The sequence below is a fragment of the Sorex araneus genome, chromosome 1 (genome assembly GCF_027595985.1).
Source record: "Sorex araneus isolate mSorAra2 chromosome 1, mSorAra2.pri, whole genome shotgun sequence".
In the NCBI taxonomy this organism is placed as follows: Eukaryota; Metazoa; Chordata; class Mammalia; order Eulipotyphla; family Soricidae; genus Sorex; species Sorex araneus.
In genome coordinates, this window is record NC_073302.1 from 268,747,179 (window position 1) to 268,774,355 (window position 27,177).

General features: G+C 42.1%; 1 protein-coding gene across 5 annotated transcripts in view; it reads right to left on the reverse strand.

The window, feature by feature from the left end:
- The window catches only part of KLF12 (KLF transcription factor 12), a 724,988-nt gene that overhangs the window by 15,709 nt on the left and 682,102 nt on the right, over positions 1-27,177 (reverse strand). For all 5 annotated transcript variants that reach the window (XM_055142719.1, XM_055142658.1, XM_055142836.1 and 2 more), the window contains one exon: positions 15,438-15,595. In XM_055142719.1, the coding sequence (XP_054998694.1) occupies positions 15,438-15,595 (158 nt within the window). The remainder of the gene's footprint in view (positions 1-15,437; positions 15,596-27,177) is intronic.

The window sequence follows — 27,177 nt, forward strand, 5'->3', positions numbered from 1 at the left end:
CACGTTACATGGTTTACTCATCAATGAGATGAGTAGATGCTTTGCACAAAAGAGGCCTGAACTCAATCCTGGCACTACCCGGTACCTCCACCATCACTGGGAGTGGCCTCTGAATAAGCACCAAAAAAAGCCCTGCAAGGAAACACCACACACACACACACACACACACACACACACACACACACACACACACACACGAGAGGGTACATATGTGAAAAAGAATTTGCTGGTTTTCATTTTGAATCATTTTTTTCACTCCACATTTGGGATTCATAAATAAAATTTAAATGCATACCAGCTAATTTGTAGTGGTGTGTGTGTGTGTGTGTGTGTGTGTGTGTGTGTGTGTGTGTGTGTGTGTGTAGGCACATGCAGGCCATCAGAGGTATTACTTAGAGAGAACAGCACAGCAGTTAGGGTGTTTGTCTTGCACATGGCCAACTTGGGTTTGATTCTTCCATCCCTCTCGGAGAGCCTGGCAAGCTACCGAGAGTATCCTGCCCGCACGGCAGAGCCTGGCAAGCTACCTGTGGCACATTCGATATGCCAAAAACAGTAACAATGAGTCTCACAGTGGAGACATTACTGGTGCCCACTTGAGCAAATCAATGAACAACAGGACGACAGTGCTACAGCAGTGCTACTAATAAAGAGTCCTGGGAAAATGAAAACTCTACAGATGGAATCCCCCACCCCACTTCTCAAATCAGTTAACAAACTGATTTTTTTATGAGAATCACTGTCTCTTTCTATTTCATTTCAAGAAAAGGATTAAGACTCACTAATTGCATTTCTTTGACATTTACACAGCAGAAAGCATAATGGCATCTAAAGAAAACACCGGGTACTGAATAGATTCCCCAAACCCAGGGAACAAAAATAACTTTTTCAGGCTATTTGATTTCGCCATCGCCAATGCTGAAAGGTGAATGTGTGCAGAGACAAAAGGCAGGTGCCCTTTCATATTAAAATGACATGTGAGCAGTACACAGAGCAGGAATGTGCAGTTGGGAAATGCTGGGGTCAAACCAAACACCCATGTTCTCACATCAGCCTCTATTATGTTCTCAAGCAACTGAAAAGGAACACCTTTTGCAACAGGAAAAACAGGCATTTTTTTTCCCAGTTCAGAAATGCATTTCTGAAATGTGTCCCTGTTTAACTTTTATAGTTTCGGGCTCCTCCTGCCCCCTGGTACTGACAAATGAGCTTCATTCCACTGGAGGCTCATCATATTTGCTGTGACAATGTGCTTCACTGGAGGAATGGTATTTGCATATTAGGGGTAACACACACACACACACACACACACACAGACTCACAGAATCAAGATTCCTATCTTGTCTTCTGGTTTCTGTTATATTAGTTCACAAAAACTTACAGACTTTTCGATCTGCAGACAACTGAGGTACTTTCACAACGGAGGAATGGAAAAGTTGAGCTGGTGTAAAGCAAGGTGACATCAACTAGCCCAGACTTTGAGATCAGGCAGATGCATGGTCAAAAGGCAAACTACAACACCCCAAAGGAGAGAGAACAAAAGGGAATGCCCTGCCGCAGAAGCAGGATGGGGTGGTGGGGGATGGGGTGGGGGTGGTGAGAGGGATACTTGGATCATTGATGGAATTGAATGGGCACTGGTGGAGGGATGTAAATGATCACTGTATGAGTGAAATACAAACACTAAAGTTCATAAGTTTGTAACTACATCACAGTAATAAAAAAATAAAAAAATCTTTCAAAAAAATGCAGGCTTGGTTACTGACTGGCAATTAAGAATGAAGTATTTTGAAATACTACTTTCCAGCCGGGTAAATGGGAATAATATTCCTACTGTGCTGTTGTATGATTTCCAAATATACAAAAGATATTAGCGAAGAAAGGTGGCCAAAAGAGATGAATTCAACATTACTGAAATTTTTCATTCTTTCTCTGACCTGTGATCAATAGGAAGTTAAAAGAGGTCCTGTTTGCTATTCTCCCTTAACTCCCTCTTTGGACCACACTGGATTGCTCCAGATGCTTCAGACTTTTCTTCTCGAGTGATGCTTTGGGGACCATGTGGTGCTGGGAATTGTACCTGGGGTTTCAACACGCAAAGCACATGCTCCAGCTTTTGAGCTAACTTCTGGCCCCCTATTTGCTATTTTTAAGGAATAATCGAAAGTTTTCCAGTGAGTGGGTGGATGTCAATCTTCATCTTGATTGTTCTAACATTTACAGTATAAAGCTACTTACTGGCCAAGTACACTGACCTGTTCTATATTTTGTATGACCCACTGATCTTTTCAATTGAATGAAAGTCATTAATATATTAGTTTCCACCACACTGATCTGTCTGGGCTGAATTAAGGGACTCTCATTATGAATAAATAAGACCAAAAGGGCCTGTTCTTTCTTGATATACAATCTTATGCTAAATTGTATTTGATAAAACAGTATTTGCTAAAGCACAGAGTACTTTTCATGAGCCATATTTTCCCCTTTGACTTTTGTGGATCTGAACTCATGTAATTTTAACAACGTCTTAAGGAGGTAAATGCAGTAACTGACTCAATTCCATTCCACCCAGAGTATACGGGTTAGTAGTGGTAGAGAGGGGATCTGAAGCCTAAAGGTCTGCCACCAAATGGTCTGAACCATGACTCAAAACTAAACCACTGTTTTAATAAACCAGCATATCTGGTCAGCATTGGACAAGGAAATGAAGACCATGAATTAATGCTTAGAGGACAATGTGCTTACATAAGAGGTTTGCCGTTATCATTTAGAAATCAAAGATACATGAAGTAAGATATCCTGGAATTAAAAAAAAAACAAAAAACAAAAAACTGATTCACTCAGAACATCCAAGGTCCAAAGATAATACTTAATTTGGCTGTCCCAAGTTTCCATTTCCAGGAGTGACGTATTTGCTCTTTTTGTTTCTGAGCACTTTTCCTTAGTTTCTTTTACAGAGATCTCTTCCTTGAAAGATAAAGTCATCAATGGTACTACCAAAGACTGTGGCTTGGACTTCCCTCCTGTCCCTGTCCCTTTGGCTTCTCTGACTTTCATCACAAGTTAGACGACAAAGACTAACTTTCTACACCTCTGTCCCTCTCCTCAGCACCTCTGAGGGACACATTTCTAACTGCTTGTCAGAAAGTCCCTTCCATGGGGCCACTGGACACCGCACCTACCAAACAGAACAGGTTCCCCCTGCTTTGCTCTTCTGTTTAACACACACACACACACACACACACACACACACACACACACACACACACACCCATACTCATACATCAAAAAAGGCAACCCCATGTACTCAGGTATGAGGTCATAAATCCCTCCTCTTGGAGCGATTTCTTGGACCCTTTCCTATCTGTTATTCTCTACCTGCCTCGACCTGATGATTACCTCTGCCAGGGCCGCCTTCCAAGTCTCCAGCCCGTCTCCCTCCACAGTGTTGCTGCCTTGCCCCACTGCCAAGGTCTAGTGGTTCTGTTTCCTGGTTCTGTGTCCTCCCCCCACCCCTGGACTGTTAGTGCTGCACTTCAGGGAAACTGTCTGAAAGGCAATAGGCTCAGGGCGTCCATTCTTTGGCACCAGCAGGCCTCTCTCTCTCCTCATAGCTGGCTGTCCCATCTACCCATCCCACTCGGCTGCTGTCTTGAGGAGGACTTGCAACTCGCTTCTTTGCTCTGTCCCCAGGGTCTAGCCCAGTGCTCTAGGCTGGCGAGGGCTTGCTGATTAAGGAGCTGGAAAGAACTACCTTGAACATCCTTTAAAAATACGAGATAACGGAGAGCAACCCCACGTGTCTATCACTCATGTTCTCTTCATTCTTCTTTCCTGTGCTCATGTATGTCTTTTTGAAAAGGAAAATAAACTTGCGGGGATTTGTTCAAAACTAGAGTCATCCGAAAGAGTACCGGCAAATGAGCACCTCATTATTGACATCTTTTCATTTTTTGGCTACACCCAGTGGTGCCCACGGCTTACTCCTGACTCTGCCCTGAGATCACTGCTGGTGGAGACTGGGGAGAGAAGGGGGAAGCGAGAGATGATGATAGGAGAGGCCAAGGATTGAACCCAAATTAGTTGGGTGCAAGGCAAATGTCCAATCCACTATACTATCACTCCGGTCCCTCTTTTTTTTTTGCTTTTTGGGTTCCACCCAGCGATGCACAGGGGTTACTCCTGGCTCAGCACTGAGGAATTCCTCCTGGTGGTGCTCAGGAGACGATATGGGATGCTGGGAACAAACCTGGGTCAGTCATGTGCAAGGCAAACGCCCTCCCTGCTGAGCTATTGCTCTAGCCCCCAGGTCCCTCATTTCTAACCTTTAAAGTTAGTAACACCACCTACGATCAGAAATTTGTATTTTGGGGCTGGAGCGATAGCACAGCGGGTAGGGCATTTGCGTTGCACTCGGCCGACCCGGGTTCGATTCCCAGCATCCCATATGGTCCCCTGAGCATCGCCAGGGGTGATTCCTGAGTGCAGAGCCAGGAGTAACCCCTGTGCATTGCTGGGTGTGACCCAAAAAGCAAAAAAAAAAAAAAATTTGTATTTTGTCAAATGAGAACGATTTGAATCTTCCAAAGCATGTTTATTTGATAATTATTATCATTTTCAGTTACAAAGATTGTTTCACTTAAATTCCCTTATGCATTATAAATGCTGTTTTAATATATTCTTTAAAGACTGAATATATTTTCTACAACAATTCAGTCCCTCATTATCTTGAGTAACTCAAGATAATGAATTAAAACAACAGATACTATATTCATAGTCATTAATTTTGACATGCAGACAAACACGACTAACAATGACAGTCTAGCCCAGCAGAACATGTGCAAGTACAAAAGCTAGCTTATTATTACCCTGCTCTTCCTCATCACACAATTTTGGGGGCCACTTGGATAAGACAAAGCCCAAGTAAAGAAACACAAATGGGGAGCAGTGTGACCGGATTCGGTGGCATTTTTAGCGTCTTCCACTGTCACTGATGATTTGTGAGCTCACACCAGCAGAAATCAGCAATCAAATCAGCAATTTGTTTAGCTGAGCTAATAAACGGTAGGCTGTTATAGAAGTCCTTGCTTTTCTTTTTTTTTCTTTTCTTTTTTTTCTTTTTGGGTCACACCCGGTGATGCACAGGGGTTACTCCTGGCTCAAGCACTCAGGAATTACTCCTGGCAGTGCTCGGGGGATCATATGGAATGCTGGGAATTGAACCCGGGTCAGCCGTGTGCAAGGCAAATGCCCTACCCGCTGTGCAATCTCTCCAACCCCGTCCTTGCTTTTCTAACACAGGAAATCATTTGATGAATTTATTTAAAATTGATTATAGTAACACTTTAAAACAGACTGGAGTGATAGCACAGCGGGTAGGGCGTTTGCCTTGCACACGGATGTGTGCAACCCTGACCTGGGTTCAATTTCTCCACCCCTCTCGGAGAGCCCAGCAAGCTACCGAGAGTATCCCACCCACACGGCAGAGCCTGGCGAGTTCCCCGTGGCGTATCCTATATGCCAAAAACAGTAACAACAAGTCTCACAATGGAGACGTTACTGATGCCCGCTTGAGCAAATCAATGAACAACTGGACTCCAGTGCTACAGTGCAACACTTAAAAAAAAAAACTGAAGTAAATACTTTTCTGACTGCTATGTACTTTTATCTATTGGTTCCATGTTTCTAAAAAGACCCCTTGGAGACAGGCTGAAGGGACTTCCTTTTTAGGAAGGAAGACAGGGGAAATACTTCTGTAGCATTTTGTTACTAATCTTGAATTTGGTTTTCCCTTTGAGTGACTGTTCTGTGTTTTGTTTTGGTTTGGGACCACACCCAGCAGTCTTAGGGCTACTCCCAGCTCTGTGCTTGGGAATTGTTCCAGGTACTGCTCAGAGCTCAAACAGGAACTGGACATATGCAAGGCAAGTGACTTACCCCTGCACCACCTCTCGTATGTTTGTTCACACTGGTAGGTTCACATCAGCACCATTAGTGTAGCTGGAGCCACTTCCATCTCGGGCTTCTTGGATGCTTTATGTGGTACATATATGTAACTGTGTGTACTTTCTTCCCATTAATCTTATAACTCCTCCTTCCAGTTCTATCTCCTGGCTGTCCTCATCTTTCCAATAAAAGCAATGTTTGCCAAGCAAGCACTTGAGACTGCAGCATGTGATTTACTTACTAATACTTCTGGTTCTTGTCTTTTTATTAACTCTCTATCGATGGAAAATTTCCAGGACAGAAAAACCAATTTTCACTCACGAAAAGTCTTGCAACATCGTTAGGTCCCAAGAGAGTTGAATGGGTTGAACATACGTTTTTGCATGCAGGAGCCCCAGGTCTGATCCCCAGCACTGCATGTGATGGGACCCCTCCCCCAAGCACCACCCTCTGCGACCCCTGAGCACTGAGCCAGGAGTCGACCCTGAGCACTGCCAGGTGTGGTTCCCCCAAAAAGAACAATACAAAGGAACTGACCATTCAAGGTCACTTGCCATCCAATTACCTTTAAGGATCTCAGTGCCCAGTTCTGAAGAGTCTGAACTATTGGCTGGAGGAGCAGAGGACAGTAGCTCCAGCAACTGAGGGGACAGAGAATAGAAAACTTGCCTGCAACTGACAATGAGGATTGTCCCTAGAGGAACCACAGTTTGAGGCCCGGCTCCATCCTCCCCCTACTCCATGTGTGCGGACAAGTACCTTGACCAACCTCCTTTCTCCAGATTCCTGGATGAGACTAAAAGAGCTGCACTCAGAGCGCGGGGCAGAAAAGACACTGCTGGGTCCCCAGGAAAAGTCGGCCTTCTCTCTCTCCTCCTCTGGTCCCCATACCTGCTCGGAGCATCCCTGCCCCTTACCACTCATCACAGGTGTCTTCAAAATGTCCCTGTTCCCTGTTCTCAAGTCCAGTGCCCTGCCAGGTGGTCTCTACTGCTCCGGGGGTTCCCACAATCCTTCTCGGTGGCAGGACGGAAACATCCAAGAGCTGGAAGCTCAAGGCGGGGGAAACTGAGCGACTCAGGAAGGATTGTGGTGTGGTGAGGGATAAAGAGATCAAGCAACGCTGTGACCATCTTGGAAAACAAAGACGGCTTAACCGACTGGAGGAGCAGAATCAAGGAGGCACCTACAAGGCTCTCCTAGAAGAGCAGAGAATGAGGGGATTGGGAGACGTGAGCAAGTGGGAGTTCAAGGAAAGGGTGAGCAAGTGAGAGTTTGTGCATGAACAGAGGAGAAAGGCCTGGACATGCGCCAGCCGAGGACGCTGCGTCCCCACTTCCTTGGTCACAACAGATGACTGTTATTGGGTTCTTTTGTCATTGTGCTTGAGTCTTTATGCAGCCCTTTGCATCCCTAGCCTCTACCCTGAGGATTCCGAGGTTCAGAGGCAGTGGTTCAAAAGGAGGCTCTACCTTTTTCTGCCTCTTTCCATGAAAATTCTATAGTGCGTTTGTCATGAAAAAAAAATTCTATAATACTTGATTCACAGACTCAGAGCACGGGTTCCTTTCAAATGTGAGATTATGTTTCTGTACTTTAAGTATATTCCTTCAAGAATTATTTGTGCTGCCAGTTTATTAAAATAATGAAACACGTATTATAGAACAGTCACTTGACTTCACTCCGAATTATATACATCTTGAATAAGTAGAGTGAAGAGATTCTATAATCAAAGTATGTTGACTGTGAATACTATATGCTAAGCTATCCAACATTTTTGAACTTACTGTTTCCATTAATTATGATTCTGTATCAATACTTCCCCCCCATGCCCACAAACACACACACACACACACACACACACACACACACACACACACAGAGCTTTAATTGAACACTTACTAAATCCTTAAAATGTGTCATCACTGTTTCTACTGGGGATACAAAAAATGAATTCTCCCCTCTTAATTATGCAACAACGTGCTGTGTCGATGTTCAAAGTTAAACATTCTTAACAATTACCCAAACGGCCCATATCTGTGAGTTATTGGGCCAAGACGTTGTAACTACCTAATGTAAGATGCTTTTTCCCTGAAAAAAATGTCAGTTTGCTCTTTTAGTGATTAATTATCTTGGCATCACTAAGCCCTGTGCTTTTTTTTTTCCTAGTAACAAACCTAGATAGACGGTCGAAAGTGAAGCTTTATACAGAATGAGGTATTTGTTTAATAAATTTAGATGTGAAATTGTAAGCAGTTGTCCCCTACTTGAAGGCCTTAAGATTGTCAAGCTTGTAAACAAAGGAGACCGTGATTCACGGCTTTGTGGCAGCACCATCGCAGCATTTCAGAAATCCCTCCAGTGAAATAAGAATTGAAACTAGAACAAAACCTTAAGGAAAAGGAGGGAAAAGTGATGAGACAAGGAAACAGGTGAAAAAGGAGTCATGGCAGAGCCATGGGCACCCCCTTCCCCCGGAGGAAAGATCAATCACCCTGAAAGGAGCTTAAAGAAAGTGTTCAAGTGAGGATGTGGGTGTTGAGCTGAGAGCAGAGACTGTGAATCAGGGGGCTGGGGCTGGACTCTGCAAGGGGGGCTGGTCACGCAGCACCGGCTCGAGAAGCCGGTACAGAGAGCATGCACCATCATTACTCCATGTAGGAAGAAGCACAGAAAAATCACAGCAGCTCTGGTGTGGCCAGAACCAAAAAAGCAGCATTGGAAGTGGAAGAGTCCCTCAGGTATCCCTAGGTACCACAGCCCAAAAGGCCACGGAAGATAAGCAGCCCTGGGCTATAGACATGGAGGGTCCTGCAAACAGGAGCTAAGAAAATCTTTCCCCAGATGATTCTCCGCTGCAGCCAGTGGGCCCGGAGGGTGTGTCAGAGGACTGTGGAGAAAGCAGTTTCTCCTGCTCGCCAGATCCTTCTTAGGCCTTGCCCAGGACGGATGCCATGGACAAGGTGAAGAATGTTTAGAGAGAGGGGCCTTCAGCAGAACACTGCAATAAAGCCTTTTAGGTCTCTGAAGGAAAAAAAAAGAAATGAAAAAATTATGCAAACTGCAAATGTGAAGGATCAATAGATACATGTGAATGCATTTTGAATGTTCCACTATCTCCTGCATGTTGAATTACAAGGCCGTGCCTGAAACTTGCTAAAAGAAATGCTATTTTACTATAATGAGAAACCTGTTTTCGGTGCTTCAGTTTAGCACATGTTATTGATGACAAAGTCTTCACTGCTCAAGAGTGAAATAATATAGTTTCTTTTGCTTTGGAAGCAAGAAAGACTTTCGGATCAAAATTGGTCAATGTTTTTTAAAGATGTTTTGGACAAAGTCAGATAAATACGGCATGGACTTATGTATATTAATAGTTTTAAAATGAGGTTGTCAAATGACTTAGAATGAATAGCAGAGGAGACTGGTTAAGTAAGTCATAGACTTATTAGCGAGCAGGTTATCTATCAAGTTGGGATATAAAGTATTTCCAGATTCATTTGAAATGGTATATTTTTATAAAATGGGGTTATACTTTTGAATATCTGGTTTTAGATTTATCTTTATCTCATCCTTTTCTTGTTTACCTTGTACTGTTACAGCACGCTGAAAATCCTGTCACACCCTGCGCCACTAGAGGGTTCTGGGGGACTCTTGCTAGAACCTACACAAGTAAACCCAACAGCTGGGTATAGCCTGCCATCTAGTGGCTGAGTTAGAATCAGCAATGCCTAACTGCTACGTGTCCCCACAATGGACCATGGCAAATCATTTTAGAACAGGAACATTCGATAGAACACCCCCAAATTCGTGAAAAAATTTTATTAGAACATTCAAATTAAAACCATTTCATAAAGGAACACACTTATTGAACTGAAGGAAGAAAAATTCATGGTTTGAAGCAATTATATAGCCCAGATTCAAATTCAATTAGATTTAAATGAAGCCATTAATTGAAATTCACTTAAGCACACTGTCTACTGCTCCGGAGAGAGGACACATACAAATTAGACAAGTGAGTATGAATAATGTACCCACTGACTGTCACCTGTGTGACAAATCGGCGATACATTGTTTTCCTCCCCTTTAGCGTGATTTAACACGGGCAGGTTAAGGCATTTAAAAAATATTTGGTCAACTATCTATTCTTGAGTATTTTTAAAAGGAAAGACTTACCTAAGCATTTCCCGTTTTACTCTAAACTCAGTAGTCCCTTGAAAAAGTTCCTTTTCCAAACTTACAAATATGCCTGATTTAGTGTAAAATTTCTAAGCAGTCAACTAGTCATGCTCACTTATATAGCCCCAAACAAAGTACGTGCTAAAGGTCAGGTTAATGTTACCCTCTCACAGTTTTTCACGGCTACACTTGCTCACCTACCATAGCGTGCAGAGTTCTCATAAGTCATCACTCATAATCCCAAACTCCACATTAATTGTTATAGGTGACACACACACAACTTACTCAACATGCCTGAAGCAAAAGTAAGGCTTAGAACATATTTATTAGAGGCAAACCCAACCAACACAAATACACTGGAACTAGAGTTGACTTCATTTTGAAACACTGTTTTAAAAGCTTGCATCTAAATTAAAATTGCTAACTAAAAACCAGTCTCAGCAAAATGATCAAATTTTCCAATTTTCTTTATTAAAAATGACAAAGAGAGAGAGAGGGAGGGAGGGAGGGAAGGAGGGGGGAGGAGAGAGAGAGAGAGAGAGAGAGAGAGAGAGAGAGAGAGAGAGAGAGAGAGAGAGGTAAACTGCCCGTCCCAGAGGCAGGAAGTGGTAGGGGAGGGAGGGAAACTGGGGACACTGGTGCTGGGAAAGAAAGGCTGGGCATTGGAATATGACATAAGTGAAGCCCAATCATGAACAACCTTGGAACTGTGTATCTCACTGCGATTCAATATACAAAAATATGTTTTTAAAGGACTGTGATTTGACTGACTCGCAGACTATTCCTTTCAGGGCCAGAACGATAGTACAGGAGGGAAGGCGCTTGCCTTGCACGCAGCTGAGCCAGGTTCGATCTCTGGCACCCCATATGGTTCCTGGAGCACCACCAGCAATGATTCCTGAATGCAGAGCCAGGAGGAACCCATGAGCACTGCCAGGTGTAGCCCACACAAACAAACAAACAAACAAGCAAAATCAGTCACAGACTATTCCTTTCAGAGTAAGGATTTCTCTCAGAGGATGTGTGGATTTGGTGTGACATGGTTCGGGGTAGGAATTTCACAAGGTCTTGTGAGAATGAAACATGCAGCCTGGAGTAGGACAATTAGATGCATCCTACTAAGTTACTGGTAAATCAGTTCAGCCCCTGTCTGACGGGAGATGGCAGGATTATTACCTGGGCTTTTCCCTGAAGTAGGCTGAAATGGAGGAGCAAGACGAGGGAACTAAAATACTCAAAACAAAGTGAGGCAAGGTTCCAAGGAATTTCATTTATTAAAATAATGGGTGTAAGTCAATACAGTAGAGAGAGAATAATTATTTCCTAGGCTTTAAAGTACATGTGCAACCTTTTGGATATTGATTCCATTTGGTATCTTTCACAGGAGTTCATTCCATCTGTGGTTAAATCTGTCCAGTGGGAAGAAGCCCACTGTTCTCACGGGGACACCGCTGGAAGGACCAGCCCAGCTACAAACCCAGCACTACAAGCAGGCTTCTGAGAAATCAGTTACAGGGCCGGGGCTGGCTGGGTGTTAGCTGTTCAGTTTTTGATTCATCTGACCAAATAGGATCCATAGTCTCTCAGTATCTGACCATCTATTAAGAAATTCATAAACAAGTCCTAGTTGATATTGTGCTAAATTTGTAGGACTGGCTGATAGGACTGAGAATGTCTGATTTGGAGAAATCAACATACTATAGATTGATAGCGCAGCGGGTAGGGCGTTTGCCTTGTACGCGGCAGATCCGGGTTTGATTCCTCCACCACTCTCGGAGAGCCCGGCAAGCTACTGAGAGTGTCTCGCCCACACGGCAGAGCCTGCCAAGCTCCCCGTGGTGAATTCAATATGACAAAAACAGTAACAAGTCTCACAATGGAGACGTTACTGGTGCCCGCTCGAGCAAATCCATGAGCAATGGGATGACAGTGATACAGTGATACAGTGGAGAAGTCAAGGGTGATGAAGTGGAAAATGATAGGATGGTCACTGGAGTCATCCCACTTAACCCAAAGGTACTGAGCACCAACCCATAGAGATGCTCTTAGAAATTTCACCCATCTTACCTGGCAGAAGAAAAACCTCTCTCTATTCCTTGAAGGTTTGAAGGAGAGGTAAAAAAAAATCCTACTGAGATGGGAAAAGATGCCGCCCTGCCCCCCCAAAGTATACCAGGACAAAGGAAGGAGAAAATGAGAGTTGAAACTACCAGGTCGCTCTTGGAGTCCAATGAACGAAGAGTCGCGTGCAGTAAAGCTCACAGTTGGGTCATGCACTTGAACACAACAGGCCAGGGATTCTCTCTAATTAGGAAGCAAACTAGACTCTGTGACATTAGAAGGTCCATTTGGACCCTTGGAGTTTTATGATTTCCTCTTGTTAATAAGCCAAGCTAATTAATTCTGTTTCAACTGTGTTCAGGAAAATCTCTAAGACCTGCTCCAACAAACTCATTAAAGCCCACCACCTCTGTTGTGCATGTGGGAGCCAGGAGTCAGCACACAGTTGATTCTGGTGCAGTGAAGAGGAAGAACCTGAAATTTCCTGATTCTGCAAAGGTGACCTGTGACAAGAGGAGCAGAAAAGAGCAACCATCCCCCGATACCCGAAAGCCCAGCTTCCAGAGAGAGGCTTCAATGGGCAGATTGAGGAAAATAAATGACCCTGCTTGTTTGCCCCATGCACAGATAACACAGAGCAGGAGACTAGCTGTCGAACAGTTCCCCTGCTGCAGAATTCCTAAGATATTTGCCGTAACCACCCTTCTCTTGCACACGACCTATAAAATCTGAACACCAGGATTCTGACTCTAGAGCAGCTCTCAGCACGGTCCTCAGAGCCTTTGTGGGCTTAAGACCTCCCTTGAGTTCTTTAATAAACCCACCGAAACTCTGCGACTGTTTGCAGTTAACAGCATTCAGAGTTCTTACTCCTGGGAATTATATGGCTCACATCACGGTCCCTACTTTGCACAGCATATGTTAAAACCTGTATGGGGCAATCCTATAATTCTGTGGAGTCAAATCCTTTAATAATACCTAATTAAACCTTTTCCTCTCTCACTGTTCTTCCCTTGGGTAAATGGAAAAGGAAAATTTGTGTAAAAATGAGGCTAACATGTATTTCAAGGGAAATAGAAATACTTCAAAGTTCAGAATGAGTCACTACAAAAAGGGACCATTCTTTCTTTTTTTTCAAAACAGAAAAGGTCTCATAAAAACTAATATGACCTAATGACACTTATTCAACTCTATGTCTGTATATGTATTCTTTGTCTTAATGATTAAAAATAAAAAAACGATTCAAAAATAATGCCTAAGAAAATAGATGACCAAGACTTTTGGAAAAGCTCAGAGTTAATAGAGGGGAAGAATCTGGAATTAAGCAGAAAGTAATCAATGGAGGGAGGAAAGAATTATGGAAGATGTAAAATGTATTGAAGTCTCTTAAAAATATCAAAATTAAAAAAAATATATATCAAAATTATATAATGCACTGTATGGGCAAAAATAATCCCCAGGTTCTGACTTCAGACAAGGTTCCTATGTCATAACTTCATTACAAAAATCATGCACAGCCTCCACATTCAAAGTCAATGAAGCAGTCTCTGCAAAGCGGCTTTGGAAATAATCTAATAGAATAACATGGCTAAATAAATGGCTGAGAAGGCTGATTTAAAACTTTTTGCTGCCTCAGCTGGGAAATGGCCTGTGTGTAGCATGGTTATTTTAATATATTTGAGATGAGCATTCTATTTATGGCCCCCTGGGACACTGATACACTTTCCTGTTAGACACAGGTGTTCGGACCTGTTTGTTAATTCAGTGGCGGGTGGTCGCTGGCTTGTTCCATCGGTGACATCTTGTTAGCCGGAATGTGCATGAATGAAATTCCCTATTCTATCTGCTTACTTTGTGCTTCACACAGTACTGTTGCAGCCATTTTTCTTAGGAAGGGAGCATAGCTGGGGGTCTTTCGCCTAGAGCCTCTCTGAGGGCATCCAAGAGGAGCCCAAAGGCAAGGAATCAGGGGTGCTCAGTTAAGGACATACACGGCAGAGGAGGAATGAGGTGGGAAGTGGGTTCAAGAATATGTCATCCGCGTATTTCCTGGGTAGGAAATGAGTGAATAGGTGGGTGAGTGGAAGGGTCAGTAGACGGAGCAGTGGATAGGATAGATGGCTGGGTGAACAGGACAACGTATAGGTAAAGAGGACGGTGGGTGAGTGGACGGGAGAGTGGCTGGGCTGGTAGTAGTTGTTTAGAAGAACGGTTGGGGGTGGGAATATAGATGGGTGGGTGGGAGAGTGGGTAGAAGAATGGGTAGGTGAGTAAGTGGGTGGGTGGTGGGCGAAAGCATGGCTGGGTTTGACAGATAGATGGGTAGATGAGTAGTTGGCTGACTGGCTATGGAACGGAACAGTTAATGGGTTAATGAACAGATGGGGACAAAAACAATGAATTACTATGGTCTCAAGTTTCTTCTTTTGAAACGGTAGATATGAAAATATTCTTTCTATTCACCACCCTTCTTGCCTCCAACCACTCTCCCCAAATGATACTGAGACTCAAAAGGGATCGTGCACAATATTTTTTCCAAAACTCTTCATAGTACTACGTCACGGTCACCTTTATCTTATTTTTTGTTTTCCTTGGTTATTTGGGGGATGAGACTAAAGTGAGAAAACATAGCCGGTTTACTTACTTTAGAAGAAGAGAACACTTATATTCAAAGTGGTTCGATGGGCTAGGTGGAACATTTCAAAGCCTTACTAACTGGATGATTTAGTGGTGGCACCGACTATGTAGAAAGTCTAGATCACTGTCACTGTCATCCCGTTGCTCATCGATTTGTTCGAGCGGGCACCAGTAACGTCTCTCATTGTGAGATTTATTGTTACTGTTTTTTGGCATACCAAATACGCACGGGTAGCTTGCCAGGCTCTGCCCTGAGGGCGAGATACTCTCAGTAGCTTGCCGGGCTCTCCGAGAGGGGCAGAGGAATCGAACACAGGTCAGCCGCAAGAAAGGCAAATGCCCTACTGCTGTGCTATCGCTCCAGCCCTTAGATCACTATGTTCACATAATGATTAAAGTCCTTAAACTATGGAAGAAATTCTGGTTACCTGCTAACGAGCACTAAGATTTATTTTGATGAGAGGAAATGCCCTCTGCTTAGAAAGAAACAAAACTCCAGATGCACACCTGCCAGGCACAAAAGGCTGCTCCAGATCACTTGGGGCTCCAGAGTCCAAAGGGCATCCCTTTCTTGGACCCTTGGGTGGGTGGGAAGCCCCCCCACTGTGCCGTACCTGTGTGTGTCCTTCGATGCGCCTTCAGGTGAGAACTCTTTGTGTAGACTTTGTTGCATCCCTCAAAATCACATCTGTGGATACGCCTTTTTCTGGAGTCAGGGGACTCGGATCGTCTCTGGCGCCTTGTGCTCTCAATACTAAATGGTGAAATTGAACTGAAAGAAAAAGAAGCAGGGGAGCTCAGTGGTGAGAGACACAGCACACTCATCTGGTCTTATCGGCATGAGATCTTGGGTTCAGAGTCATAGAGACAAGAGGCCCCACATCCACACTTCCTGCTGCCAATTTCTCACACCTGTTCCGTGTTTTTAATCTTGAAGATGCGTAGCTTGGTCTACTTGGGTGAAATATTGCTCGGAAAAAGCAGCGCCTTTTCCAAATGAAAAGTTTACCAGCTTCCGGTCTAAAGGAACATATTGCCCATTATAAAGTCCATCATTACTTTATGTTCCACTATAGGAAAAAAAAAATCTTTGCCGATTAAACAATGATAAGCCATCAACTATGGGAAATGTTCTAATTTTAGAGACATTATGGAAAGAAATGCATCTCGGAGTCCTTATACAAGGGTTATTTCTAATTATTTCTAATTATTTCCAAAAGAAATAACCTCTGGATGTAAAAAATTTCTTTAGAGGTTTTTAACTTCTAGATATGCTTAGAGTAGTTTAGGAAACCTTGCTATGGACAAATGAATGCATTTAATAAGTAACATGGGGTCTGAATTGCATGTGACATATGAAATCATGTAAAATCACAATGTACATTTCAAAAGATATGAGGCTGGAAGAAATTTCTTCAGAGTATCAATCACATGACTCACGACAAGCTATTTCTGCTCTGTAAAATGCACCTGACATTTAACTTTTCCAGTAGGTGGTTTCTCGCGATGAAGAATAAAGAACATTGTATTGAAAGATTAGCTGTACCACCATTATGAAGAAAAGTTTTAACCATGAAATTTGGTCCTGACTTGCACGCTGTTTAATCTTAATGCCACACTAGAAAAACAGGATTAGTTTGTAATGTCAGGTAATTGATTAACATGCATTTCTTCAAGTCTTAATCTCTTTTGATTGAGATAAAAAATGAAGATTATGACTCATTTTTTCATCATTCTTCATTAAGTTCTTTAAAATTAAAGTGAAAGGCCACAAAAAGTCATCTTTATTCTCTCGGTAGAATTTTTACCACTCACTTATTTTGACACATAATTCCAGCCTTTCCATGTTTTGACGCTGCTGAAAATTACTTTTCGTTAAATACATCACTAATCAAACAAACAGCAATTACAATATAACAATAAATCCTCTCCTGTTCTTCCACCACATCCTGATTCCATCTCCTACCCCTAAGGAAAAGCTTTATTATTAGTTTTCTTTACAATTTTCCAATATCTTTACTCACGGCATTCTCCATTCACAGAAACTCAATTATTTTTTTCTTTCTTGGAAGTATTTTGTGTTTTGTCTTGGGCCACAATGAGCAGTGTTTGAAGGGCTACCCCTGGATTGGGGGGCCATGCAGTGCCATGGATACCATTGGGGGCTCCCACATGCAAAACATGAAGACCAGTCCTTTGAGTCATGTCGCATCATTTTGTATTTTTTAAGAGAAAAAAATAAACGACTACTGCTCACATGATAATAAAAACCATCCCAAAGCTGCATTTTGTTTATAAACCGGGAAGCATTTGAGATCTACCCAGGTAGACAGAAACACTGCAATTTATGTGAAGTTCTGTATAAGGACTCCAAGATGCATTTTTTCCATCATGTCTCTAAAATTAGGACATTTTCCATAGTTGATGGCTTATCATTGTTTAATTGGCAAAGTTTTTTTTCCTATAGTGGAACAAAAAGTAATGATGGACTTTATAATAGGCAATATGTTAATTTAAACCACAAGTTGGTAAACTGTTTTGGAGAAGGCTGAAAGCAAATATTTCACTTTGACTTTGAAAGTCACAGTCTAAGTCTCAACAAATCAACTTGGCAGTTCTAATACAAAAGTAGATATACACAATATATAAACAAGTGAGTATGGCTATGTTATAATAAAACTATATTTATAAAACAAAGTATATTACTGTAAGTGCAAAACAAAATATATTACTGTAACAGCTCACATTTGGTCCAGGGCCTGTAGCATGCTGAAGCCTTACTTGGATGATATGTAGTTCATGGATATTCATCAGAGTTTTAAAACTCATTTCTTTTTTAAAAATTTTATTTTTAATTTTAAAAAAAATTTATTTTATTGAATCACTGTGAGATAGTTACAAGCTTTCATGTTTGGGTTATAATCTCACAATGATCAAACACTCATCCCTCCACCAGTGCACATTCCCCACCATCAATATCCCGGGTATACCCCCACCATTCCCACCTTCCCCCTACCTCCATGGCAGACAATATCTCCCATACTCTCTCTCTACTTTTGGGCATTATGGCTTGCAACACAGACACTGAGAGGTCATCATGTTTGGTCCATTATCTACTTCCGGCATTCATCTCCCATCCCAGGTGGTTCTTCCAGCCATCATTTTCTTAGTGATCCCTTCTCTATTCCATCTGCCTTCTCCCCTCCACTCATGAAGCAGTCTTACAGCTAAAAACTCATTCAAAATGGTGAACATATTGAAGATTTCTAATATTTCTCCTTAATATTGTTCCTGTGAACTTTATTTTTTAATTTTTTTTTATCAGTGAGATACAGAGTTAGGAAGTTGTGCATGGCTGGGTTCCAGTAACACAATGTTCCAACACCTGTCTCTTAACCAGCATACATTTCCCGCCACCAATACCCCCAGTTCCCCTCCTGCCCCACCACCCATAGCCTCGCAGCCGGCCTATAGCAGACTCTTTTCTACTCTCTCCCTCCCTCTCTCTTTCTGAACTCTTTTTTGACTGTCCCCTTCATTCTAGATATATACCTTTAAATATTTCAATATAACCTTTTCACTGGTGCAGATAACAAATTCAGCAAGCAAAGCTTTATACTGGGGAAGATGAAATAGAAAGGAGAGTCATCTATCTGTGTCTTCAACGGTTTTATGCAAAGCCTATATTAATAGAAGCAAAAGACTTATGGGATGGCCCATCCACTTCTTCCAGCATCTTATCAATCAATGTGGATTTGTGGTTTTTCCACATAACTGACTTGGTTGCAAGCACCTGAGTCTATTGTGAAGAGTCAAAATAGTGTGACTGGTCTGTCCGATGAAAGAACGGCTTTAGTCACTGCTGGCAAGCTCTGCCCTAGCACAGGGTGTGATTCTTGAGAATAGGAAAGCCTGTATTGCAGCAATGAGGGCAACAGTAATTCATGTCTTGAATATCGAGTCATGAAAATAAATACAGATCTTGACAAGGGGCCCCTCAAAAATAGAAACTTTTGGGTTGTTATGTTTGACAACTCTTACGTAAAATATGATACGACATTGTTTCCTTCAAATTATGAGTAACAATAACTTCTGTGGGAATGTGTATAATACTTTTTACATGCCAACACGCAGAAGTCTAACTGTAACTATGCATGACTGCACACACCATTTTCCCAGTAGTTGATCTTAGATATTTATCTGGCTATGTATTTTTATGTACAGCAAAAAGTGGAAAGTCAATCTGAAATCAAAACCATCTAAGTGCAGAGGATTATTTGCAAGGGCTCAATGCTTCCCCCGGTCATCCAGTCCATACCTACATGGCAGACAGAAATCAAACATCAAAGGCTGTGGAAGGGCAAGAAAAAGTTTCACCAAGAGCTCTAAATTTACATAAAAGGGGAGACGACTTTAGGTTTAATGCTACAAATATATTCACCTTTCCTGAGTTTATTATTTTTCTGTTGTTACTATTGTTGTGGGTGCCATTCCTGGTGGTGTCTGGGTTGTAGGGAGGGGGGTCATGCTTTAACAAGAATGGAACCCGGCGGCACTTTGTCCCATAATGCAGGGCATGTGCTATCACTTGAGCCATATTCCCAACCTCGCATTCTAAAGTGACAGCTGGAGCTGGAGTGATAGGACAGCGGGCATCGTATCACTGGGAACCAAGCGGAATGATAACCAGCGGGTTATCAGTGGGTATCCTATCACTGGGAATCAAGCTGAATGATATCCCTGGGTATGAGTGGGTATCATTCAGCTTGACTCCCAGCATCCGGTATGGTCCCCAGAGCCACCAGGGGTAATTCCTGAGCACAAAGCCAGAAGTAAGTACTGCTGGATGTGTTCCTCCCTGCCAAATAAAGGTCTTTCAGAAAATTATAAAGAACAACCACTTCAAGGTATCTGTGTAAAATAAAATTAAATTAAATTCAAGGCATGCATAATGGGTAGCTGCACCCAGCAATGCTGCTTTGAAATGACATTTGAGGGCTCAAATTCCCCTTGGATTTTCTCTTTTTTAAATGGCAGACAGAGACGACCGCCGATGGTGTCAAAGATCCCTTGGCTTGGCTGTATCTTTCAGAACAACTTATTTGATCATTTTTTGTGGAAAGGAAAGGAAGGTCTAAGTTGGAGTTAGGTAAAGTGAGATAAAAAGTATTTAAGAAGCCAATGAACAACGGACAAGAGGATCATCCAGCTGGCACAGGACTCCAACTCTCCTAAGACCCACAGTATGATTATGCAGGGAGCAGGTACTGAAGGAGGATGAAGGTCTTGGGCTGAGATTTTGGTCAAGCTAAGTTCATGGTCAAAGCGCTGGCCAAGCAATTTTGTGATCTTAGAGCCTGGAGCCCTGCGGGCAATCAAGAAATGTATCCAAAGTAGGATGAATAAATGAGTCAATGAATGAATGAATGAATGAATGGGTACACTGAGTCATGCATCTACAAATTTTAACTTAATGCAATCAGCAGATTCACTATTAATTGGTTAATCCTTGCTCAGATCTTTGATTGCAAGTCTTTAAGGGTTACTCAATTCTTTGTTCTTAGTCTCATTTCCCTAAGTTTCATTATTTTAAACACCACACAAGGTGGCTACTGAACATGGAGGAATCTGGGTGACCATTAAAATCACATACTTCCAAGTGTCTCCATTCTCTCTGTAAGTTCAAGAGAAAAATAAGTCACAACTAAAATTCTCAGTGAGATTCCTCTAAATGTCACTACGTACATGTAGAATGCTGGGGCAATGAAGCAAACATTTTCTGTTTGATTTAGGATGGAGCACAGGGATTAGCCAGAGAAGGGGAGGGAAAGATCTTAATTCTTTTTTGGGGGTAGGGGAGGGTATAGCTTTTGGGCCACAGCTGATAATGATCAGGTCTTACTCTTGGTTCTGTGCCCAGGGATCATTCCTGGTGGTGCTTGGGGGAACTTATGCAGTACTAGTAATGTCTCTCACTGTGAGACTTATTGTTACTGTTTTTGGCATATCCAATACGCCATGGGGAGCTTGTCAGGCTAGTGCAGGCGCGATACTCTCGGTAGCTTGCTGGGCTCTCCGAGAGGGACGGAGACATTACTAGTGTCCGCTCGAACAAATCAATGAGCAACGGGATGACAGTGACAGTGACAGAGATCAAATCTGGGTCTGCCATACACAAGGCAAGTATCTTATATGCTGTACTATCTTTCCAATGCCATGCTTCTTACTCTTGACACCATGATCCCATTCCATGATAGCCTGGGGCAAAACATGGGACATTTGGTAGCAGGATGGCTAGAATCACACTTGGGGTGTCTCTACTCTGTGCACCCTTTCTGTGCTTTTTGAGCAATGTATCCTTTATTTCAAAGGCACTAAAGGTGCTCTCAAATGAATGCAAGCTGACTTGTGTGCTTTTATCATTAGTTTGATTCTGAAGCATTGAAACGCACATGTAGCTTCTCCATAAGGCGGCGGAGGATTCTTTCAATAACTGCCGGTAATAGGCTTGATGTGATGAAAACGGTGGCTCCTGTGTTCCCAGATACTGTACCAAATAATCTGTACAGCTTCAAGGAACAATAACTAAAGGCTGACACCCTTCCCCCAAAGGTGAGACCATTTTGAGGAGTGAATGAGCGCCCGAGGGGGCCTTGTGGGCACAGTGTTGTAATAATGAGATGGGGGGAGAACCAATGAGTGAATCATGACTTCAGCTGCACAACAGTCCCACTTGGAACTGTGAGTTAAATTAGAATTAAATCCTGAGAGGCTCGAAAAGTCACATCCAGGAACAGCTCTATTTAAATACAAGGCACTGCATGGCTGTCATGTAAGAAATTAAGGTTAACTGTAATCAGCAGGCAATAAAAGACCATTTGTCACGTGTCACCTTAGTGGGATGAGATGACCTTCACAGAAATTGGTGTTTCTATAGGAGTTGGGGAGGAGGGAAATAAGAAAGCCAGGATGTTTTTTTTTTTTTTCAAGGTAGGAGGTACCAGTATCCCAAATTTGAAAATAAAAGCAGAAAACAATGGAATAGAAGGTTCCTAGTTTGTTTGCTTGTTTTTGTTTTCCCTGCAAATTCACACCAGAATCTAAACAGAATTCTGGTGACACCTGAATGAGAATGTTGAAAGCTGACACTCGCCAAATATTTACCATGGATCAGGCACTGACCAAATGCTGGAAGCACAAGGCAACCACTGGAGGCTGATCTGATTAGTATTTCTAGTTTACAGACAAGAGATTCTACAGTCTCTTGCTTCCGTGCCTGGCTGTCTTCACCAGGGCCCCTCGGAGGGGGTGGGTTGAGTTTCCGTTCCCCCCCCCCCCCGGAGCAGAGCCCCCGAGGCCGAGGACCTCCAGAACCCAGCCACAGCCATGCTCAAGTCCCCTCTTCCCATGTTTGGACGAACCTCATGCATGAAGGTACCAGCAGAGGAAGCCAGGTGTGCGGGACCCAGGGCTGAGACCTCCAAGCCTGCTCGGATCGGGACTGGGCCTCTTCCGCCCAGATCCCCACTATCCAGTAGCTAGGCGGTCACACTAAGAAACTGCCCCCCCCACCCCATGTAATTCATCAATGGCCAACATCCAGAGTCTATAAGACCAAGCTCCCGGAAGTGCGCAGCATCTTATAGTCTAGTTCTCCCTCTCAGAGTACCTGGCAAGCTACCAAGTTTCCTGCCCACATGGGAGAGCCTGGCAAGCTCCCCATGGTGTATTCATATGCCCAAACCAGTAACAATGATGGCTCTCATTCCCTGACCTGGAAAGAGCCTCCATGCTGCACCGATGGGAAGGACGAGTAAAAAGAGGCTTCTAAATTCTCAGGGCTAGGATGAATGGAGACGGTACTGAAACAGCTTGAGAAAATCGATGACCAATGGAATGATGATGATGATGATGATGATGATGATGATGATGATGATGATGATGAGTTTACAGACAAAGAGAGAGAGAAAGATGTAGGCCCAGGTCAAAACAGAGTCCAGTTGGTGTTTATATCAGGATGAGAACTGATCTGTTGACTCTGGAATCCAATCTTAGCGCCTAAGTTGTATAAACACAACTCCAGGCAATACAAATCAGCAAAGCATAAAATAAGGTCCCAAGCTCCAAATAATTGATACCTTTTAAGTGATCCATTTAACATAATTATAGAAAACAAAAGCACATAACAGCATTCCTATATGTTGCTGCTTTAAGTCATATACTTTTGAGAATTTTAAGGTAGCATGATTTCTAAATATTGCCAATAGAACTGTCACTGTCACTGTCATCTCGTTGCTCATTGATTTGCTCAAGCGGCACCAGTAACGTATCCATCGTGAGACTTGTTGTTACTGCTTTTGGCATACTGAATATGCCACGGGTAGCTTGTCAGGCTCTGTTGTGTGGGCAAGATACTCTCAGTAGCTTGCTGGGCTCTCTGAGAGGGACGGAGGAATCAAACCCTGGTCGGCCACATGCAAGGTAAATGCCCTACCCACTGTGCTATCACTCCAGCCCACCCACAGAACTATTCAGTGTCATTACTTACTATTACTCTCCCTATATTTTCAGGAGGTTGTTATAAAATATATATCCCCACCCCTTGCCCCCAGTAAACACTTTTAAGAGGCTGAATTTGGCAGGCATTGCCATGTTTGCTCATCAATGTTACAGAACTAGTTTCTTTCCCTGATTATAGCCTATTTACAATATCACCAAAAAGAACTCTGAGTTGGCTGCATGGTAGAGTTACTTAAAGGGAATGGAAAACATTTACTTTTAAATGTCTATTTTGCACTCTTTTGAACCTTCATTTTAATGACTTTGCATTTATAGTAAATGTCATTTATAGGAATTCTGAATTAATTTTTGTCACAGAATCCATGTAAAGAGAGCCACGTCATCATCATCAATCAAACACCATATTGGGAATGAAACATGGAGGTCACAAGCCAAAAAGCAATTGATGAGACTTTTAGTCAAGTAGGAGACACATAAATCTCTGCACTGGGGATTGTAACATGCAGAAGAAAGAGATTCTAACATGCTATAGAAAGATTCGAACACTACTTGCTGAAGAGGACTACCATGCTCCACTTAACATTTTTTGATCCTTTATGAAAGATTAACTGACCATATACATGAGGGTCTACATCAAATTTTTTATTCTACTCCAATGATCTGAGAGTCTGCCCTTATTCCAGTAACACGATATTTTAATTACTATGCCTCTGTAGTACAGTTTGAAGTTGGGGAAAGCATTACCTCTCATCTTATTTTTTTCCCAAGGATTGCTTTGGGTCGTGGAGGGGATTGCTTATTGTTTCATACAAATTTCAGGAGTATTTGATTTATTTCTTTGAAAAATGTCACTGGTATTCTTACAGGAACCACACTATATTTGCATAATGCTTTGGGAGTATTGACATTTTAACTCTGTTAATTTTACTCCTGAAACTTAATAATAAATAACTTTGTAATGATGGTATTTACAGAGATTCAATTAAAAAAAGAATTTTAGAAAGATTGTATCTGGTTTACACAACTTGGTTTTGGTTTACAAAACCAATACTTGACTTTTTTTGCAGATTTTATTTTGGCCAGAAGATGGCGGTCTGAAGCAGGAAGTATTAGCTTGTCCATAATACAACAGATGCTTAATTTAGCACCCAGCAAATCATGTCAAAGTATTTTCTATGACATAAATGGAGAAAAGGTATTGTTTAGATGTCCTCACTACCCCAGAAGTGATATTCCAGGGTAACACAGAATCACTGACATAAAATGTCTCACAGTTTCCCACGGAAATTGTCTTGAACAGATTGGAATGGTAAGACTAGTCCAAGGTGTATTTCTAATTATTGTTTATTTTAATTAAGTGAAACCACCAAGTAAACTAATGAAAAACAATGAGGCACAAATTGAGATTCTTTGTGGGATCTAGAGATAAATTCACAATTTATCATAACTTTACTTAAATATAATAGCTGTTACAAAGTATTTTTCATTACATTCTAGACCATCAAGACACTCAAAATGGTTACAGTATTACGGGCTAATATTTAGGCCCCATCTTTATTCATCACATTTTGTAAAGTAATAACATAAGCTGCATTAAGCAAAAGGTTTAAAGATAGAATAGAAAATATGAGTGATTAATGATATTAGCTGTAACTGGTTTTATTATCAAACTTTTAGCATGCGAGAGGATTGAGAGAGGATTATTTGCTAAAAGAAATAATTCATTTTAGATATACAGTATCTACTTTGAAGAGTTCCATTTGGGGAAACTCTATATACACACACAGTAAAGACTTAAGACCCTATCTAACGGTTTGCCATGTAGGATGAAATGGACTCTGAAACAAGAATTTTTAAATTGCACTGGCCCTAAGATGCAAATGAAGACACACTAAACTGGGATAAGACTAGAGAGATAGTGCAGTGGGTAGGGCACTTGCCTTGCAGGAGGTCAATCCCAGTTCGCCTGGCACCATATGGACCGTGAGGATTACGAGGAGTGATCCCTGAATGCAGAAGCATGTGCAAGAAAGGATGTGCTCCAGCCTTCTGGACCTTCTATTCGGACCCTCGGATTAATATTGTTTGGTGACGGGGGCGGGATGGGGAGTGCACATACAGCAGTGCTCAGTGCTAACTCCTGAGTCTATGCTCAGGAATCACTCCTGATGCTGCTCAGGAGATCATGTGCGATGCCAGAAATTGAACCAGGGTCAGATGCTGTGCAAAGCAAGTGCCGTAACCCCTCTACTGTCTGCCCCTCTCTGCTAACTTTGAAAAACTACATGTGACTCCCTTGATATTTGTCATAATGGTTGAGCCCTAGAACCTATGTGTATTTTAGAACTTCTAAAATTATTCATTTAAAGAATAAGTTATTGGGCTGGAGCGATATAGCACAGTGGGTAGGGCATTTGCCTTGCATGAGGCCGACCTGGGTTCGATTCCCAAAATCCCATATGGTCCCCTGAGCACTGCCAGAGGTAATTCCTGAGTGCAGAGCCAAGAGTAACCCTTATGCATTGCCAGGTGTGACCCAAAAAGAAAAAAAAATGTTATCACTCTAAAAACAAGCTTTAAAGTTCTCAAGAGTGGAAATATTTCATACATGGATCTCTAGAAGCTGATGTAATGGGTGCTTGAACAGTGGAAGAAATGCAAGGGAGAAAGAATCCTGGAGAACAGAATCTATTCACCCCAGGGCTTCACCGTGACATTACTTGTGGACAGGATTTGCTAGAAAAAGGTTAATTTTTCTGCATGAAAAAAAATCTATGACAGGCTTCCTAATAAGGTAGTTCAGGGATGCGCCCCAGGCAAAGACATATATAATGAAATTGTTTTAATTATTTAAATATTTAAATATTAAAACATATAAAATGTTCGAAGTATACAGTTCTAATAGGATATTATGGTGTAGCCATAAATAAACTTTTGAAGTGACCATCGAAATGGGGTTTCATCTATTTCAAGCTCATCATTAACCAGTTCTATGTTACGCTAGAGATTTGTTTTATTAAAGAGCACTGAAATTATGGCAGTTAAATATCTCCGGTACTTAAGCTGACATAAATTACTGGAACTTTTTATTGTGCACAAGAGGATAAATAACAAGACCAAGGGAAACTCACTGGTAGTGTTCCACTTGAGGTTTTGCTGGCCAAAAGAGCTATTTCCTGCCCCAAACAGACATTTCTCCAAGATATTACCAATGGGCACATTATTTAACTTTTGGAGCAAAAAAAAATGTTTTATCTGATGGAGGGATTTGTTTTACCTGTTTTTTATTTCTTTTCCTGGTTCTTTGAATACTGTCAAATTATTTTTGGAAAGTTAGGATATATATATATATATATATATATATATATATATATATTACTGTGGTACATAGTAAAGCGGGTAGGGCATTTGCCTTGCACGTGACTGACCCAGGTTTGATTCCTCCCTCCCTCTAGGAGAGCCTGGCAAGCTACTGACAGTATCCTGCTTGCATGGCAGAGCCTAGCAAGCTACCCATGGCATATTAGATATGCCAAAAACAATAAGAACAAGTCTCACAATGGAGACCTTACTGGTGCCCGCTTGAGCAAATCGATGACAACGGAATGACAGTGCTACAGTGCTACATATTTATGTTTGAAAAGCACTTAGAAAGAAGGAGAGGAAACTGAGGAGCAGAAAGTCATTAATTGCTGTGCCAAGGTCAAAGAGCTAAACAGTGGCAGGACTGAACGCAGATTTCCAGTTTCCTGACTCTGGATTTCACTCTCAAATAGGGATGTAAAAGAACGGGGTTCTCAGTTTTATTAGTATGAAGTCCTTTTTAGGGACACT